We start from the raw sequence: 20406 nt of genomic DNA on the forward strand, positions 1-20406 counted from the left end.
AAATTGATAACAAATACCAAAAAGGAAAAATTAAAAATCTAGAGTAGAGTTTGGAATTTCAAAAATACAATGTTAAAGAAAAGAAGAAAAAAAAATTAATAAAAGAAAAAAAAACAAAGTCTCAAAAATTATAAAAAATATGAAGTTTTCTTTTAAAACAAGAGGGTTTTTTTTTTTTTTTTTTTTGCAAAGTAATAGTAGGTTCAGTTCAGTCGCTCAGTCGTGTCCGACTCTTTGCGACCCCATGAATTGCAGCACGCCAGGCCTCCCTGTCCATCACCAACTCCCGGAGTTCACTCACACTGATGCCCATTGAGTCAGTGATGCCATCCAGCCATCTCATCCTCTGTCGTCCCCTTCTCCTCCTGCCCACAATCCCTCCCAGCATCAGAGTCTTTTCCAATGAGTCAACTCTTCGCATGAGGTGGCCAAAGTACTGGAGTTTCAGCTTTAGCATAAAAGTGAAAATTAAAGGAGTAATAGAGGACTTAAAATTTTTTTTTAAATTAAAAAAAGAAAAAAAAGAAAGAATGATTGTAAAAATATATCTAGGACTTTCTCTGGTGGTGTTGTGGGTATTGTGGGCTCAGTTCATTTTTGGCTAGTTCCTTGGTCCGGCTTATATTTCTCAAGATCTATAGGTCCCTTTGTATGTAGTCAGTACTAATGACAGGGTTTTAATCTATTGCACCTGTCTCTTCCAAGGCGGTTCCCTCTGTTTTAGCTTCTGTTTGCTGGTCTCTTCAGTGTCTGATTTCTGCCCTGACACAAAGTGGGCAGTGGTGGACACTTTTTTTTTTTTTTTTTTTAGGCTCACTTGTTCAGTCACACTGTGGGGAGGAAGGGACACTGCAAACAAATAACACTGGCGTGTGCTCGCAGTGCCTCAGCCACACTGGGCCTGCCCCCGCTCATAGAGCGTGTACCCTCCCTGCCCACACTGCTCAGGCTCTAGGTTGCTCCTCTGGGAACCATCCAAGGCTGGCCCTGGGCTGCATGCACCTCCCAGGTCTAAGCCGCTCAGGTTCAGGTACTCGGGTAGTCCTCAGAGGTGCAGACTCAGTTGGGCCTGCATTTTGTGACCTTCCCAGGTCCGAGCAGCTCAGGTGATGAGGTGTTTGGCCAGCGCGGTCCCTGCAACTTATCGCCTCTCCCATCCATCCCTGCCGCTCGGTTTTCTGGGTATACAACCGGCGCACCTTCTCAGGCGGATGTTGACTGTCCAGAACCCCAAGAAGTCTTAGTTAGCAAAGAAGCCTGCTTACAGTTTTGTAGATAATGTCTCTCTGGAGCTGCGATTGCCCCCTTCCGGCTCTGGCTGCCTGTCACCGGAGGGGGATGGTCTGCAGCTGGCTGTCTCTGTTGAGTCCTTTGTTCTGTGTGTGGGCCTGGCAGTGTCTTAGGTTAGGGCTGGCTTTTCGCGTGAGTTATCCCACTGTCTGGTTTGCTAGCCCAAGTTAGTTCGCTCAGATAGTGCTCCGGGCATTCAGGCCGGATCCTTACTCTAAGCGATGCAGCCCACGCCTCCCTGTCCAGCTCCCGCTTGCTTGTGGCAGATGCAGGTGTCTGCGCTGCTTCTCTGCTGGGGGAGTTACCGCTGGGCTTGTAATCTGTGGAGTTTAATTGTTTATTTATTTTTCCTCCCTGTTACGTTGCCGTCTGTGCTTCCAAGGCTCTCCACAGACTCGGCAGTGAGAGTGTTTCCTGGTGTTTGGAAACCTCTCTCTTTTTAAGACTCCCTTCCCGGGACGGAGCTCCGTCCCTCCCTTTTGTCTCTTTTTTTGTCTTTTATATTTTTTCCTACCTCCTTTCGAAGACAGTGGGCTGCTTTTCTGGGTGCCTGATGTCCTCTGCCAGCATTCAGAAATTGTTTTGTGGAATTTACTCGGTGTTTAAATGTTCTTTTGATGAATTTGTGGGGGAGAAAGTGGTCTCCCCATCCTATTCCTTCACCATCTTCTGAAGGGATTTTAATAATCAACTAGTATTTCATATTCCAAGTGGAAATGGCATTATCTGTATGATGTGATGGAGTATTTTTGTTTGTAGCTTTAATTTTCTAAGAATCTAGTGTGTATGTGTGTCTGTGTGAATGTATATGTGTGTTTGTTTTCGTTTTGCTGTTGTATATTTTTAGTTTGACATTGTGGCACTTAACAAGAACAGAATGTGCTAGACTGGGGGGATAAGCTTTTTGTCTTTTTATTTATTTATTTTAATTGGAGGGTAATTACTTTACAATACTGTAGTGGTTTTTGCCATGCATCTACATGAATCAGCCATGGGTGTACATGTGTCCCCTGTCCTGAATCTCCCTCCCGCCTCCCTCCCCATCCCATCCCTCAGGGTCTTCCCAGTGCACCTGGGAGCCACATTACTGGGAACTCTTATCATTCTTTCTTCATCTGTTCAGAGGAAAATATTTTTGTGAAGTCTTTAACTTTTTCATATATCGGTATGTAATCAGTACTTTTCAGAAAAGGATTTCTAGGGTGAGAAACAAGACTAATTTCTTCTAAAACAGGAGTTATGTGACTAAATGTGATTATTATTTTTTGGATAAAAATTGCTTGAGAAAATGTACACAGCTTGACTTTGTTGACTTTTGACTAATGGGTAATTCCAGCTTTCTGTGAGATTTTGTACTTTAATCTTTTTTCCCAGAATTTTAGCTTTCATATAAAAGAAAATAATGTAGAATATATTTCCTTATGCTACTTGTTTATCCAGGAGGAATGGTTACCAAGGTATATTATCCCACCTTAAATTTCATTTTAAATTATGTGGAGATTAAAGCGTAAATTCTGATTTGAATTCTGCATTATCTTCTGATTAAATCTTGAAATAATCTATTTTGTTTCATTTTCAGTAATAATTGAATCTATGACTAACGTACCTCCAGTTAATGAGGAGACTGTAATTTTTAAAACTGATCGACAGGCAGCAGGAAAGGTTTGTAAAACAATACTCAATTCCTACTAATTACCCTGTTTCTTTGTTGATTGGATTTTCTGACTTTAGTATCTTAAGTTTATTAGTTAAGTATGTGAGCAATTTAGAGCTCTCAAATTTTAGTACATTCCTGATTTTCTTCAGTAATTTGTGTCTGTCTGTAAATTGGTTTAATTTGTTGTTGTTTTTATATAGAATTTTTTTCCTGACATTTGTCAGGTTCTTTGCCAGGCAGTGGGTCTGTATTTTGAATAAGACACAGTTCTTCCAGTTACTCAGTTGGGTGCAGGAGACTTTCCAATGCATAATAGTTCATAAACCTTTTTGCTTTTTGTGGCCCTTTGAATAGTGGCTCTTGAAACTTTTTAGACTTTGACTTCCTCACTTGGAAGCTGAGAGTGGAATCTTTTCAAGTGGAAAAAGTTTTAGGTGACACCAGTAAAGGGTCACTGTAAGCACTTTCTGGAGAATTGTGAATATGTACTTTAGTACCGTTATAAGATTAGGTCCCTTTTAACATCCTTACATGCAGGGAACAACCCTGCATGATGGATGGCTGCATTTTACCCAACAGATATATAATTCTGAGTGGTCATCAGAGGACAGAAAATCTTCCAAGATGAAGAATATAAATATCAACCAAGTAGTCTCTTTCTGGCAGCAGGGGCAGAGTTTTATTCACTTCGGGATATTCCACTGTGTATAGTTAGAGTCCTTTGTGGATTATATGGGCTAAGTAAATAAGTATTGAGTTGATAACAGACAATTGAGAAACCAGATGTTGTCTCTGGAGAAAACTTATTGGGCTTTACTTTTTCCTAGATAAGTGACAGTTGACATCTTTTTTATTTTAAGAAATAGAATTAATTCGTGTTTAATCAGAAAAAAAGCATTTATTTTGAATTATATTATTAGAGCAACTCACATAATTTTCCCTTTTCTGTGCCTTTTCCTGCTGTTCCATTCTGACAGATTAGAAAGGGATTTGGCTTTTATGAGGGCCCTGCCACCCTGCATTGCCTACTTTTTAGGTTGACCGACTAATTTACCAAAATAAATGAGTCTCTTACAACTGCAAAGCAATCAGTGACAGAATTAATTGGAGTCCAGAGCTAATGCTTTTTGGCAATTTTTGAAAAAGTTTGTGAAGAGAAGAAAGACTTTAATACCTGAAGGGTGGTGTTGACTTTTCCCTTTCAAATACCTAGGCTTAATACTTTTGTTTCAAGTATGGGTCTCAGTACTTTTGGTTCAGAGGAAGAAGGACTGAAATACAGAATAAACCCTATTTACTGCTAGTACCTTTGTAAGGGGCTAGAGAGAGTCTAGGGGCTTAGCCTGGGGAGCTGTTGAGAGAGGAATGGAGGTGAGTGGAGATGGCTGGGGAGGGGAGCTCTTGAGCACAGGGATGCTGCTGTACCTCTTGGGGAGACCAGGGAGAAGAGGCTAGGGAAATGTACTTCCTGCTTTTCTGACTGAATTAAAACTGATTATTTCCATGATTCCTTTTATTTATGACATTATTCCTTTTCCCTCTCCTTTTCAGTAACAGTAATAATCAGCTACAGTGTCAGATATCCTCTGTATCTTTTTAAATTCACTGAAACTGTAAGGAAATAGAATTATCCTCATTTATTCAGAAATCACAATAGCTAACAAGAAGCAAAATGCAATTTATAACACAGGTGGTCTGATTTTTTTTTGCCCCCGTCCCATCTCCTTCCTTGTTTCCCACTGATTTAAAGGAGGGCAACTTCAGATTTGAAATTCTGCCTTTTGCACTTTAATCCTAGAAATGATTAGTTCCTGTTGATAATTAATGAATGAATTCCATTTTTAATGTTGAATTCTTATATTAGGGAATTTTTAAAACATTAACAACTTATGCCATCTATAAGTTGGATTTCTTGATCATTGTCTCTACCTTTAGTTTTGAATATTTGTTCGAGTGTTTGTTGTTTTTATTGTTTTTTTGTTTTACTTTTTAACAAATGAGGACTTTTCAGTCAATCAGCAACTGAGGATATAATAAAATAGGTACTTTTAATGCAGTTGATTTAAATTATTATTTGGAATGTTATTTAATAATTTGCATCAAGAGTTTTAGTAGTAATCATACTTTTGGCTTTGATAGTTCCATCCCTTATGAACTAGTTTTCAGGAATTCTGAAGTACAGAGATTTACAGATAAAGGTGTTCATTATGGCGTCATTTCTGAACAAATTGGGAGCTTGTCTCAATATTCTACAATATAAAATAGGTTAAATTCTGCTAGATCTGTAAAGGAGTGTTAAATAGCCACAGAAATTATATATTATGAAAAATATATTTAACATGAAAAAAACTAAAACTTTAGGCTTTAAAAGGGAGCAATAGATCAGTGGAACAGGATAGAAAGCCGGAAAATAAGCTCATGCACTTATGATCAATTAATTTACAATGAAAGAGGCAAGAATAGGCAATGAAGAAAAGACAGTCTCTTTAGTAGGTGGAAAATCTGGACAGCTATATGTAAAGATTGAAATTAGAACATTCTCTAATACCATGTTGCTAAAGTAAAGTCAGAATGGATTGAAGACCTAAATACAAGACAGGATATGATCAAACTTTTAAAGGAAAACATGGGCAGAACCCTCTTTGACATAAATCACAGCAGTGTTTTTTTCAGCTCTGTCTCCTAGAGTCGTGGAACGAAAGACAAAAATAAACAAAAGGGACCTGATTAAACTTAAAAGCTTTTACACATTAAAGAAAACCATAGACAAAACAAAAAGCGTATAGACTGGAAGAAAATATTTGCAATATATGCTACCAATGGGATTAATTTCCAAAATACACAAATAGCTCATACAAGTCAATATCAAACAACCCAATCAAAAATGAGCAGAAGACCTAAATAGACATTTTTCTAAAGACATACAGATGGCTAAGAGGCACATGAAAAGATACTCAATATCTCTAATTATTGGAGAAACTCAGGTCAACATATACACAATGGAATATTACTCAGCAATTAAAAAGAAAGCATTTGAATCAGTTTTAATGAGGTGGATGAAACTGGAGCCTATTATACAGAGTGAAGTAAGTCAGAAAGAAAGATGCCAATATAGTATATTAACGCATATATATGGGATTTAGAAAGATGGTAATGATGACCCTATATACGAGACAGCAAAAGAGATACAGATGTAAAGAACAGACTTTTGGACTCTGTGGGAGAAGGCGAGCGTGGGATGATTTGAGAGAATAGCATTGAAACATGAATATTATCATATGTGAAACAGATTGCCAGCCCAGGTTCAATGCGTGAGACAGGGTGCTCAGGGCTGGTGCACTGGGATGACACTGAAGGATGGGATGGGGAGGGAGATGGGAGAGGGGTTCAGGATGGGGCCTGAAAGCATGTACACCTGTGGCTGATTCATGTGACTGTATGGCAAAAACCTCCACAATATTGTGAAATAAGTAGCCTCCAATTAAAAAAACAAAAAACAAAAAAACTATAGTGAAGTATTACCTCATACCAGTCAGAATGGCCATCACTAGAAAGTCTGTAGATAATAAACCCTGGTGAGGGTGTGGAGTAAAAGGAACTCTCTTTCACTGTTGGTGGGAATGTAAATTGGTGCAGCCACTATGGACGGTGGTATGGAGGTTCCTTAAAAATCTGTAGAGTTAGTGTATGATCCGGCAGTCTTATTTCTGAGTGTATATCCAGAGAAAACTATAATTTGGAAAGGTACATGTATGCCAGAGTTCATAGCAGCACTATTTCCAGTGGCCAACATGTGGAAGCCATGTACATGTCCATTGATAGATGACTGGAATCTGAAAAATCACACACATGCAGTATTGTTTCTGTTTTATGTTTTGGTTTTTTGGTCAAGAGGCTTGTGGGATCTTAATTTCCCAAGCAGGGATTCAACCTGCACCCTCTGCATTGGAAAGTGAAGGCTTAACCACTGCACTGCCAGGGAAGTCCCAATAGTATGAACTTTTGAAGTCCTTACTTTACTGTCGAAGGAGAACTTTATGTTTCTTCTCTTTTATAGATATTTGAGATATTTGGACCTGTTGCACATCCATTTTATGTATTACGGTTTAATTCTTCAGAGCATATTGAAAATAAAGGTATTAAAATAAAGGACACTATGTATTTTGCTCCATCAATGAAAGACTTCACCCAGTATATATTCACAGAGAAGCTTAAACAGTAAGTACTTTATTGGCATGTTACTTCTTTGCTTATCTGGTGTTTGTGTTTTAGGAGTAATTCTTAGTGATGTAGTTTCTTGCAGTTATGCTGATATCTGTGTTCCCAAGAGCTCATTTGTCTTCCTGGTAACATCTCTGAAAGCTACAGTTGTTATCAGGTTTTACAAGGTAGAGATCATTTGTATTTTTTTGACCAAAATGACATGATCAACTGGTAAGAGCCATATACATTTTCTGAATTTTAATTCATTATCTTTTCCATTATATACTTTTGTGCATATATGTGCTACAACTTTTCCATCGTAAAGAAAGATTTCTTTGGATTGCATCCATAAGCTTCATTATTTAATGCAACTTTATAATTCTTAAAAAGAAAAAAGAAAAATGAGTAAATTTTAAGTTGCTTATAAATTGTGCATTTATAGAAGAACATATTTGTGTGTTGTGTATCAAGCTGCAATTAACAGAGTTGACTTAACCAGCAAACCAGCAATCTCCATTCTGTCTGTAAATGTGCTGTATGATATCCTGTGGTATGTATCTGGTGATATTTCTTGTTTCCACTGATGAGCTATATATTTGTCTGTATAAATTTGTTGCCAGATGTTAGCTGTAGAGCTATTTTTATCAGATTTGTTATTATAATTACATAATTAATTTTTGCACAAACCAGTGGCATGTGAATTAAAGTAGAATAACTTTTTCTGTAAATATAAATTGAATGCTTTGGAAGGATGTAATAAATATGAACCACGCATGTATACCTGTGGCAGATTCATTTCAATATTTGGCAAAACTAATACAATATTGTAAAGTTTAAAAATAAAATAAAAAATATAAAGATAAAAAAAAAGATAAAAAAAAAAACAAACGTTGCCCATTTAGGAGTGGAGAAAAATACGGCAAAGGATTGGGGAAGAGATCTTAAATCTGAAAAGATTTTGTATTCAGTTTGACACAAAAGTCCCTTTGAAATCTAACTGTGTTTCAGTTGGAAACTTGAAATACAGGTGAAGCATTAGGAGTGTTGTTTTTGCAGAAGATATCGTGAGTAGTGACTTTGGTGCTTGTCAAACCATGATACCAGTCCCATCTGGGAGAATGCCTCTTTACCACTTACATACTAAATCCAGTCTGAGTTTTAATATTTGGAAATCTCTGAAATGAGATGAATATTTTGTTCCTGATAATTTGTTAAACTCATGTTTAAAAAAACACAGAAGTACCTATAGGAACTTAAGTTGTTCTTCAGGCTATGTAAGGTTAATTTTTCTAAATAACCATTAACATGAAAGGTGAATTAAATATAGCAAAGTTATAAAAATTTTAATATGCTTTAAAACCATGCCTTAAATAAATAGCGTTTTGTTCTGTTTGAATATTAAGTTGTTGCTTTGGATATTCCATATATTAGCTTTTAAGGGGTAAAATATTTTAGCTTAAAATAGATAGGATGAAGAGATTTTTCTGAAGGTGTTTTTAGACAGATTTAGAAGCAGTCTTTGTTCTGATTTGCAAGGACAAGATTTTTTGTCTTTTTTTGCAAAGAAAGAATAAGAAACTAAAGAATCTGGAAATTGAGCCCACTCTGCAGAAGCCCCGCCTGATGAAGTCCATTCTGTTCTAGACTGCATTTTTTCTGTTGGTCAAGGGAACTCCTTTTCTTTGAGGTGGAGAAGTTGAACTTATCTCCAGCTTACCTGCCTTTAATTGGGTTATTTTAATCTTAGCTTCCCATGAACTTACTCTTGTTAAAGGTGCTGTTGGAAATCTTGCTTGTTCTTTTGTTTAGTAGTTTTTGATTTTCTGTGGTAATGCCCCAGTTGGGGAACTTTTCCCATTTCTGCCTTTAGAAGATTTCATTCTTAGGTCACTTCAGGCCGTGAGATGGTATCCATGCAAAAAGGAGCCCCGGAGCTATGATAAATGCATGGGTAGAAGATAATAATTAAAAATGGAAAAAGTCTTTGATAAGGCTTTATGTATAAGAACAGAATTCCAAATTAAAATAGTAGAGTAGACTCAGAAAAAAAGATTTCATGTTGTGCGAGCTCACTGACATCTGTAAATTGATTTTAATGGATTAATGGATTAATTAATTCCTGGGAGTTTCATTTATTTTTGAGATTTGGTGTCAAGCAGTGAGGACAACATCTACTCCTAATACTTTGTAATATTTTAATGTAATTGAATAACAAATACTGTCAAACTGTGAAATCAGGATCAAACAAATACAATTAAAAATGAGCTGTCAGAAATTATAATAGATCTACATGCTTTTGTTGGTCATAGAGTATAAAACTTTTCACTAAGAATAATTAGTGTCCTATCGGATCTTCACAGCTCCTCCTCCCCAAACTCTAGATGCCTTTGTCTCGCCCTCTGCTCTGAGAGTCACTCTTGGAACAGGCCTTGCTTACTCATGGAGGATCACTGATAATTCTCAGGTGAATCGAGGAAGAAGCATTTCATGTTGTGATCTCTGTTGTTGAACCTGTAAAGTCTTACATAAGGAAATACCTCGTATTCCCTTTTTGTGTCCTTGGCACCTGAACATCTGATGGTGGTCTTGGATAGGTATTTACTGAAGGAGATTTATGAGCTGAGCTCAGGTATCACGAGAGTATCAGTCAGAGTCAGAGCACCTGGAGCTGCTGAAGAATTGCAGAACCACTTTGCCCTGCACAGCATGGTGTCGACTTCTCATTCTGATTCTCCACTCCTAATATATATGTGTGCTCTTCCCACATCTTCTTAAATAAAGAACAGAGAAATGAACCTTTATTCTTTTCTCTTATTGTCTTATATATTGCAAATTAAGATTGAGCTTAGGTCTTTTGCTTTTTTATTTTCCATGCTATTAGGTTATAAGCACTTAACAGAATCTTAATAAGTACTTTGACCCTTTGACCTTTGTTTGTTCCCCTAGGGATAGGGGATCAGATGCATCATGGAAGAATGATCAAGAACCACCACCAGAGGTAAGTGTCTTTTCACACAGTATTTGAGAAAGGAAGACAGGACTCAGTCTTATACATCCCTCATTCCTGACCTGAAGGATGTCCTCGAAACTGCTCACTAGTCACACTGCCTTCTGCCAGCCCTCGTGCTCTCCCCTCCCTCCGATGCCTTTTATACCTCACAATTAGATTGTGGTCATTTCAGAAAAAAATATTTTCAATCACATTTTAATTATTATCAGATTATCATTTTCCTTATAGTGTCCTGTTTTTATCAATTTTGTTGATACCTGGTAAAGGCAAAATTATCATTTAAAATATTTTTTTTTAGTTTAGTATATTCACCACATGGGACGTGAAGATGTTTCTTGATGATACTTTTAATAAGCTACTTTTCTTTTGGAGGTAGAAAATAATTACAGTCTACCTACTTCTCCATTTTTTACAGTATACTCACCTTCCTAAAAAGAGTGTTCTTTTTTTTGTCAGCAATAATATTTTACATTTCAAAGTAGCTTGATATATATGGTCTTTATTAAAACATGAAAATTACAGCAATGAGTATATACATTCTTAAAAATAGCATGAATTTATACTTTTGCATTTTTATTTTATAAAACAAAAATACAATTATAAGAGTTTTTTAATGCGCTCATAGTTCTGATGAAGTTTCTCAGTTTTGTAAATTCTTGATATTTATAGATTTAACTCTGGTCATTGTAGATTCTCAAGCAGTGCTAAAGGTTTATGATCTGTGTTAATTTGTGATTTTGCTGACGCTGTGTGAGTCAGTGGATGCCCACTTAGAGGATTACGTAATCAGAAGCAGTCCTATTTTAGCATTCACATTGCCACGGCATTATGCCTTCTGATTTGTGTCATGTGTACATGTATTAACTTTCAGGGTCACTTAAATAAGTGCTTTATTCTCTTTACCTCTGATAATGTACCACTGGATTGGTAAATGCATATGACATAAATCTATTTTTTCGTGTAAGGCCTTGGATTTCAGTGATGATGAAAAGGAAAAAGAAGCCAAACAGAGGAAAAAATCTCAGATTCAAGGTCGGAAAAAATTCAGATCTGAATTTAATGAACCTGGTGAGTTAAATGTAGAAAATGTGCATACGTGTTAAGTCTCTTCTGTTGTGTCCGACTTTTGCGACCCCAGGGCCTGGAATCTGTTAGGCTCCTCTGTACATAGGATTCTCCAGGAAAGAATACTAGAGTGGGTTGCCATGCCCTCCTCAGCGTTCAGTTCAGTCTAGTCACTCAATCGTGTCTGAAGCAAAATCACAAATCACAAATTAGCAACCCCATGGACTGCAGCACACTGGGCTTCCCTGTCCATCACCAACTCCGAGTTTACTCACACTGTTCTCCATTGAGTTGGTGATGCCATCCAACCATCTCATCCTCTGTCATCCCCTTCTCCTCTTGCCTTCAATCTTTCCCAGCCTTAGGGTCTTTTCCAGTGAGTCAGTTTTTCACATCAGATGGCCAAAGTATTGGGAGTTTCAGCTCTAGCTTCAGTCTTTCCAATGAATATTCAGGACTGATCTCCTTTAGGTTGGATCTCCTTGCAGTCCAAGGGACTCTCAAGAGTCTTCTCCAACACCACAGCTCAAAAGCATCAATTCTTCGGTGCTCACCTTTCTTTATAGTCCAACTCTCACATCCATATGTGACTACTGGAAAAACCATAGCCTTGACTAGACAGACCTTTGTTGGCAAAGGGATGTCTCTGCTTTTTAATATGCTGTCTAGGTTGGTCATAGCTTTTCTTCCAAGGAGCAAGCATCTTTTAACTTCATGGCTGCAGTCACCATATGCGGTGATTTTGGAGCCCCAAAAATCAAAGTGTCACTGTTTCCACTGTTTTCCCATCTATTTGCCATGAAGTGATGGGACCAGATGCCATGATCTTAGTTTTCTGAATGTTGGACTTTAAGCCAACTTTTTCACTCTCCTCTTTCACTTTCATCAAGAGGCTCTTTAGTTCTTTTCTTTCTGCCATAAGGGTGGTGTCATCTGCATGTCTGAGTTTATTGATATTTCTCCTGGCAATCTTGATTACAGCTTGTGCTTCATCCAGTCCAGCGTTTTTCATGATGTACTTTGCATATAAGTTAAATAAGCATGGTGACAGTATATAACCTTGATGTATGCCTTTCCCTATTTGGAACCAGTCTGTTGTTCCATGTCCAGTTTTACCTGTTGTTTCTTGACAGGTCAGGTGGTCTGGTATTCCCATCTCTTAAAGAATTTTCCACAGTTTGTTGTGATCCACACAGTCAAAGGCTTTGGCATAGTCAATAAAGCAGAAGTAGATATTTTTCTGGAACTCTCTTGCTTTTTCGATGATCCACTGAATGTTGGCCATTTGATCTCTGTTTCCTCTGTCTTTTCTAAATCCAGCTTCAACATCTGGAAGTTCATGGTTCACGTACTGTTGAACCCTGGCTTGGAGAATTTTGAGCATTATTTTGCTAGCGTGTGAAATGAGTGCAGTTCTGTGGTAGTTTGAGCATTCTTTGGCACTCCTAAGTGTAGTATATAGTATTTTTAATCTTCATTTACATCTGTATAAATTGCTCAGTAAGAAAACTGAGGGAGCTATCTAGGGGTTTTCTTGTACTTTCTGGCATCTGCCAGCATTGGAGGCATCGCACAGCATGGGGTGGGGTGTGGTAGGAGAGGCACAAGGGACACTCGGGTAGTTTTCAAGCTTGGGGGTGTAAAAAATGGCTCCTTGGGATAAAAAATAAAAGAATCATTTGTGCTTATCAGTCCTTTTTTTTTTTTTATTCCAAGAAACCTGTTTGCTTCCATTTTTAGAATTAAATGATATGGTGCTTAAGCTAAAATCAAGGTGTTTTGTTAGCTTTTAACACCAGTGCAGTCACAGAAGAAGGTCCTCATGTTGCCTTGTTATATCCACACCCACTTCCTTTCTTCTTCCGTTTCCTCAACTCCCGACAGCCACTCATCTGTGTGCCATTTCTGTGATATATTTTGTCCTGTCAAGAATGGTTCATATAAATTATCAGTTGGGTTTTGTTACTGAGCATATTTTTCTGGAAATCATCTAGATTGTTGTATGTATAATAAGTTTGTTTTCATTCCAGGGTGGTGTTCTGTGGTATGAGTATACCGCAGGTGGTTTAACCATTCATCCATTTAAGGGCATTTGTGGTGTTTACAGTTTTGGGTTTTATGAATAAAGCTACTTTATACATTTGTGCACAGATTTTTATGTGAACACAAATGTTCACATTTCTCTGGGATAAATGCCCAAGAGTACAGTTGGGTTATATAATATAGTTGACAAGTGAACAACTTTGGGGTAAGGGGCACTGACATCCCCCTCCCTTCCATGCAGTTGAAAATCTGTATGACTTAAAGTTGGCCCTCTGTACCCATGGTTATACATCCGTGGATTCAGCCAATCATGGACTGTATAGTATGTTTTTATTGAGAAAAATCTGCTTAAAAGTGGACCTATGTAGTTCAAACCTGTGTTATTTAAGGGCCCACTGTAGTTCCATGTTTAGTTTCTTGAGAGTCTTTCATATTGTTGTTCATGTGGCTTTAACCACTTTACATTCTTGTCCCTAGTGTATGAGTTTCCCAGTTTGTCTGCATTCTCACAAGCATTTGTCATTGTCATCATTTTTTATTTTAGCCATTCTAATGAGTATGTAATGATACGTAGTTGTGATTTTAATTTGGATTTTCCTAATAGCTAGTGATACTGACCAGCTTTCCATGTGCTCATTTGCTATCTATATCCCTTCAATGCTTTTTTGTTCATATTGTGCCCATTTTCTAATTGTATTTCTGCTTTACTCTTGAGTTATGAGAGTTTATATTTAATTGCTAATACTTCTTTAGCTTGAGTTTTCATCATTATAAAGGAGCTTTGCAGAATGAAATTTTTTGTTTTGATGAAGCCCAATTTATCTACTTTTCTTTGATGGAGTCTGAGAATTCCTTTCCTAGACTTACATTCCAAAGATTTTCTCTTTTTTATTTCCTAAAAATTTTCATAATTATTTTTAGCCATTTTAATCCCTTTGCCTTTCCATATGACTTTTGAAATAAACTTCCCTATATTGACAGAAAGTCTTGCTTGAATTTTGATAGAAATTGGATTGAACCTGTGTATTGGTTTGGGGAGAATTGATGTCTTAACTGGATTGAGTCTTCCGTTCCACAAACATGGTGTACATCTCCATTAATTTAGATTTTTTAAAAATTTCTTTCACCAGCATTATGTAGTTTACAGAATGTAAGTTCTGTACATCTTTTGTTAGATATACACCTGAGTATTTCAATTTGGGGGAAATCATTGTAACTGCTATTGCATTTTTAATTTGTGTTCATGTGTTCATTTCTAGAATACAGAAATAATTATTGTTTGTATGTTTAGCTTGTGTCTTGTGACTTTGCTAAACTCATTAGTTCCAGGAATTTTTCTCCTGAGATTTCAATGTAGACAGTTATGTCAGTGGCAAGTAGAAATAGTGTTTGTCTTTTCCTTCCCAATCCGTATGCTTTTTTAGCTCTCTTTCATTTCTGAACTGGCTGTAATGTCTGGCACTATATTCAGTACATATGTTTTATTCCTGATCATAGAAGGAAACATTTAGTATTTTACCATTAAGTATAATATTAGGTATAGGGTTACTGTAGGTGTTCTTTATCAAGTTGAGGAAGTTTCTGTTTAGTCTTTGGTCCTAAACATTTTTTCAGAAATCACGAATAATAATTTTGACAATTATTTTTCTGCATTGATTGATAATATCACATGACTCCTTCATTAACTTGTTAATAAAGTAGATTACATTGGTTTTAGAATATTGAATGAGCATCACTGAAATAAACCAGTTAGCCATGGTGTGTAATTCTTTGTAAATAGTGCTGAATTTTGCTTATATTTTGATAAAGATTTTTATGTTTATATTCATGAGAGGTATTGGTCTAGTTTTCTTTCAGACTATTTTTAACTGGTTTTGTTGTCAGCAGAGTAGTTTCATAAAAATGAATTGAGATTTTCTGTTTTTGGTATACTTGAAAACATTATGTAGACTTGCTGTTAATTTTTTATATTTGGTAAAAAAAAAATCTCCAGTGAACCACTTCAGACTGGAGATAGCTTTTTGGGGAGACTTAATTACAAATTCAGTTTACTTAATAGTTTACTTACTTTTCCATGTTGGATAGGTTATAGTAGCTTTTATTTTTCAAGGACTTGGTCCATTTTATCTAATTTGTCAAATTATGTATGTAGAGTTGGTTTGCAAGATTGTCTTCATTTTGATGTCTTTGATATTGATCATTTGTGGCTTGTATTTTTTCAGTTTTGCTTAGAAGATAGCAAATTATATTGATCTTTCACAGAGCCAATTCTTTGTTATTGATTTTTATTTATTATTTTTCTATTAGCATTTGCATTCTTTTAACTCTTTATCATTAACTTTCTACTGCTTGCTTTGAGTTTATTTTGTTTTGGTTTTTATAGATTCTTAAGGTGGGAGTTCAGAGAAGACGATGGCACCCCACTCCAGTACTCTTGCCTGGAAAATCCCATGGATGGAGGAGCCTGGTGGGCTACAGTCCATGGGGTCGCTGAGAGTTAGACACGACTGAGCGACTTCACTTTCACTTTTTACTCTTATGCATTGGAGAAGGAAATGGCAACCCACTCCAGTGTTTGTGCCTTGAGAATACTAGGCACAGGGGAGCCTGGTGGGCTGCCATCTATGGGGTCGCACAGAGTCGGACACGACTGAAGCGACTTAGCAGCAGCAAAGTGGGAGTTTATGTTATTAAAGACTTTACTCTTTGAATCTGTTCCACAGATACTTATACATTTTATTTATTGTGATTTATATTAATGTTTCTTTGTTTTTATTCCTTTTGACACAGTCTTTTGGACCAATGGATAATTTAGAAGAGTATTATTTAGTATTTTCTCTATCCTTAATGATTTTCCATCTAGTTATCTCGTCAGTTGTTGAGAGAGAGCATGTGGTTGGTGCATACACATTTAAGATGGCTAAATCTTCTTGGTAGGTGACCCTTATATCATAAAATGTCCCTATTCTGAAGCCTGTTTTATCTGATATTAATATAATTAGTTATATTGCATATTGTAGCTTGTTCCATTCTCTTAGATTCAACGTGACTATCACTTGAAATAAGCTTTTTACAGACTATAGTTGTTTTCTAATCCACTCTGCCAGCTACTGTGTTTTGATTGGTATATTTAGACCATTTATATTTAATGTAATTATTGATATGTTTGGGCTTAAATCTGCCCTTTTCTGTATTCTAATTTTTATTTCTCTGTTGTCTTTCTTCTGCCTTCCTGTGGTTATAAATTGTTTTAGAATTCTGTTTGCATTTATCTGCAGTGTTGATTGTATGAGTATAGCTTTTTCAGTGGTTGGTTTAGGTCTTTAATTATCACAATCTACTGTTGTTGTTTTACAGCTAGAGTGCAATCTATGACCGTGAATTTTAAATCATTATAACTGGGCTCTAACACAACTTTATTAGTCAAAATTGCAACCGTTACAATGAACACATTTTCCCAACTAGAAGAAACAAGTTTGTTTATTCCTGTAACATAAAAATCTGTCCTTTGGGATTCAACAAACTCTTGGAAAGCATTTTCTGCCTTGTGCTGTGGAAGCATTTTCTGTGCAAAAAGTTGTCAAGCTACTTGAAGAAGTGGTCCTCAGTTGGCGAGAGGTTTTGTGAATATGGTAGATGAGGCAAAACTTCATAGCCCAATTCATTCAACTTTTGAAGCATTGGTTGTGTGGCGTGTGGTTGCGCATTGTCGTGGATAAAAATTGAGCCATTTCTGTTGACCAGTGCTGGCTGCTAGTGTTGTGGTTTTCAGTGCATCAGTTCGATTTGTTGAGCATACTTCTCAGATGTAATGGTTTCTCTGAGATTCAGAAAGTTGTAGTGGATCAGACGAACAGCTGACCACCAAACAGTGACCATGACCTTTTTTTGGTGCAGATTTGGCTTTGGGAAGTGCTTTGGAGCTTCTTGGTCCAGCCACTGAGCTGATCATTGCCAGCTGTTGTGTAAAATCCACTTTTCATTGCATGTCACAATCTGACTGAGAAATGGTTTGTTGTTGTTGCATAGAATTAAAGAAGATAATACTTCAAAACAATTTTTTTTTTCAGTCAACTCGTGAGGCAGCAACTTACTGAGCTTTTTCATCTTTCCAATTTGCTTCAAATGGCAAATGACCATAGAATGGTTGATACTGAGTTCTTTGGCAACTTCTTATACAGTTGTTAAGAGGATCAGCTTTGATGATCCTCGGTCATTGTCAGCTTCCAATACCCAGCCACTGCACTCTTCATCTTCAAGCCTCCTTTGCAAAACTCCTTGAACCACCACTGCACTGTCCATTAGTAGTTGCTGGGTCAAATGCATTGCTGATTTTGTGAGTTGTCTCCACTAGTTTATGACCCATTTTGATCTCGAATAATAAAATTGCTCGTATTTGCTTTTTGTCTAACATCATTTCTCCAGTCTAAAATAAATATAAAATAAACAGCAAATAATAAGTCATTAGGGAAAAAACATAAAGTGAGAAATATGCATTTAATGATGTATAACATAACCACATTTATTTAAGAATGTATTCCAATGTGAAATGGCAAAAGTTCAACAATGCAAAACCACAGTCACCTTTGCCACCAACCTAATACGTTGTTTTGTTCTTTTGGGGAAAGGAAGGAGGTTGCATTATTACTGTTTACGTCCTGGTGAGTATAAGAGTTGGGCTTTTCATTTTAGCTTCAGTTGACATCTGAGCCTGGGGCTGTCTCATTACTGCTGGGCACAGGCCGGCCTCCTCTTGTGTCTGCTGAATGTAGGAGTGCCTCATTACTGCTCCTGACACTATTGGGACTGGCCTTGTTACGCTGGGCAGTGATGAATGTCCTGACTCTCCTGGGTTTTCTCTGACTCCACCTCAAGTGCAGGAAGTGGAGGAAGGCTTTTAGGGGGCTATTGCCGGTAGAGACAAAAGTCTATGTTCCCCATGTGATCTGCATTGTCATTGAGGGGACGTGCTGACTGGCTCCCTGCTCAGCCTCTTCGACCACCTTTGAGCATGTGAGTGGAAGTGGTGTCCAGTTTTCTCTGTGGTGTTTGGCTGAAATCCAGTGGTTCTTGTCTCAAAGTTTTGTCTTGATAAACTTTCCCTCTCCTGATCCTCTGACCTTTAGGATTCATTTAAAGATCATTTTAAGCCTTACAAAATTATAACTACTGTAATATATACTGGAAGTTAAGGCATTCTTGAAATTTTAAACACTGTATTTTGATGTATGAAAATTAATTTTAATTTTGTCTTTATGCTCTTTCCTTCAAAGGTGAAGATTTTGCAGAAGTACATCACAATTGGAATGTTCATAGCTCTGCTTCAGAGCATTCCAAAGGATATCATAACAGAGAATTCACAAGAGGATTTTCCCAGGGTAGATATCCTCAATCTTGCCCTGGCAGGCCCCCACCTCCACAGTTTTATAATGCAGAACACATGGTCCCTCAGGACCCTTCAGGATTTGTGCCACAGAGACAGGATAGCCCCATGATGCCACAGTATCCCTTCCCTCCTCCAGGGTTTGACATACATAACTTCTCCCTCCCTCCCCCCCCACCCCCACCTCCTGCCTCTGCAAACATGGGCTGGGCTGCCCCTGCTGTGGCCCCTCACCCGATAATCCCCCTGCCCTATTCCCTAGCCCCACCTCCGCCCCCCCCACCCCTGCCTCTGCCCTCCTCTTCTGGAGATAGTAATTCTGCTCATTTTGGACCTTACTATTAGGTTGATCTGATCTGATCTGATACATTCCTGAGAAATGTGGACTTTTATGTACACACATGCATATATATGTGGAAGCATTTTTTAAAAAGAGATTATAGAGCTAGATTTTTAAAGCATTGTAAATTAAAAAATAGTTCCTTCAGTTTTAGGTTGATATGTATTGTAACCTTTATGAAAATTTAATGTTAAACTTGTGGTGGGGAATCCAATTATGTAATATTTAATTAATTCTTTGAATCTTGCCTAATTAAATAGTATGCCTCAATTTAATAATCTGGGGCACCTTTCATCATGGATTAAAATATATTGACCATACTGATTATCTTCTTGGTGTATCTGAAAATAAAATGTTAAGTCCTATTGAGAGCCTTTAAAATAAACTATTTTTATAAATATATTTTAAAAATTGACTCTGGTTGTAAATGCAGTTTACCAATAAATTAAAATGTACCTTTTTTTTTTTTTTTTTTTTTTTTAAAGCAGGTGAAAAGTACAGAGAAGAAAAGCGTTATTATGTCTTGGCAGAAGTCATGTGTATAATTAAAGTTAATATTTATTTATTTTGCATTGACAGGCTTTCCATTATCTGTGCAGATTTCCATTATTCAGGCATGATCCAGTAAACTTTACTGTTTAACTGCTTAAAGAGACACAAAGAGTATTCACAGTAAAATGCATTATTCATTCACAGTAATGTGCATTTACCAACAGCAAGGAGACTTGTGTGTCCATATGGATTTCCCAGATTCTTGGATGCCTAGCACAGATTAAGTGCTTAATAAAAAAAAATCTATTAAATGACAGACTGAATGTAGACTTTTAATTAAATAACCAGTGAATGTTATTTTACATGATTGTGTACTCATGAAACATAAGTGTAAGGAAATCTTAGAATTTTAGAGATAGAAGAGGCTTTAGAAGTAGCCTAGAGTAGTCTTAATTTAATAACCTTGGAGCGGCCTAAGGACTCCAGAGAAGTCAAGTCACTAAGGTTGCCAGTGAGGCAGCAAGAAGATAAACTGAATTCTGATCTTCAGACCTGTACTTTATATTAAATTGGTGTTTTCCAATCTTTCATTCCTTGGCAGTCTTAGAAAATAATACTTGTTTGCTGGTTAGGGTAACCTGGTAATTTATCACAAGCATGTGGATTCTAGTTGCAGGTCCCCATTTTCTTCCCCCTCCCCCCACCACCCCCAAGGGCTGAGGAGACTCTATTCAGGGTTCTTGGGTCTTGAGATGAGAGGTTCTTGCTTTGGTGGTAACACTGGCTTAAACATGTGTTGTATTTCATGTTTCTTTTTTGAAATGATATTTATTGCAGCTTCTGTTTAGGAGTTGCCTTTATAGATCACAGCACAGTCTTACAGAATAGTAAGACACAGTCTTCTTTTGGTTGATGAAGTATTT

At 37.0% G+C, this 20406-nt stretch overlaps 1 protein-coding gene across 2 annotated transcripts in view; it reads left to right on the forward strand.

The window, feature by feature from the left end:
- The window catches only part of NAF1 (nuclear assembly factor 1 ribonucleoprotein), a 51071-nt gene extending 31272 nt beyond the window's left edge, over positions 1–19799 (forward strand). Inside the window, exons 4-9 of one of the 2 annotated variants that reach the window (XM_055587575.1) lie at positions 2870–2952; positions 7005–7165; positions 10097–10148; positions 11126–11228; positions 18542–18646; positions 19477–19799. In XM_055587575.1, the coding sequence (XP_055443550.1) occupies positions 2870–2952; positions 7005–7165; positions 10097–10148; positions 11126–11228; positions 18542–18646; positions 19477–19619 (647 nt within the window). In that variant the 3' untranslated portion in view covers positions 19620–19799. Of the gene's footprint in view, positions 1–2869; positions 2953–7004; positions 7166–10096; positions 10149–11125; positions 11229–18541; positions 19453–19476 lie in introns of those variants that run through there. The other variant, XM_055587574.1, reaches the window with a different exon arrangement.
- The last annotated feature ends 607 nt before the right edge of the window (positions 19800–20406 follow it).

Source organism: Bubalus kerabau, chromosome 7 (genome assembly GCF_029407905.1).
Source record: "Bubalus kerabau isolate K-KA32 ecotype Philippines breed swamp buffalo chromosome 7, PCC_UOA_SB_1v2, whole genome shotgun sequence".
NCBI lineage: Eukaryota > Metazoa > Chordata > Mammalia > Artiodactyla > Bovidae > Bubalus > Bubalus kerabau.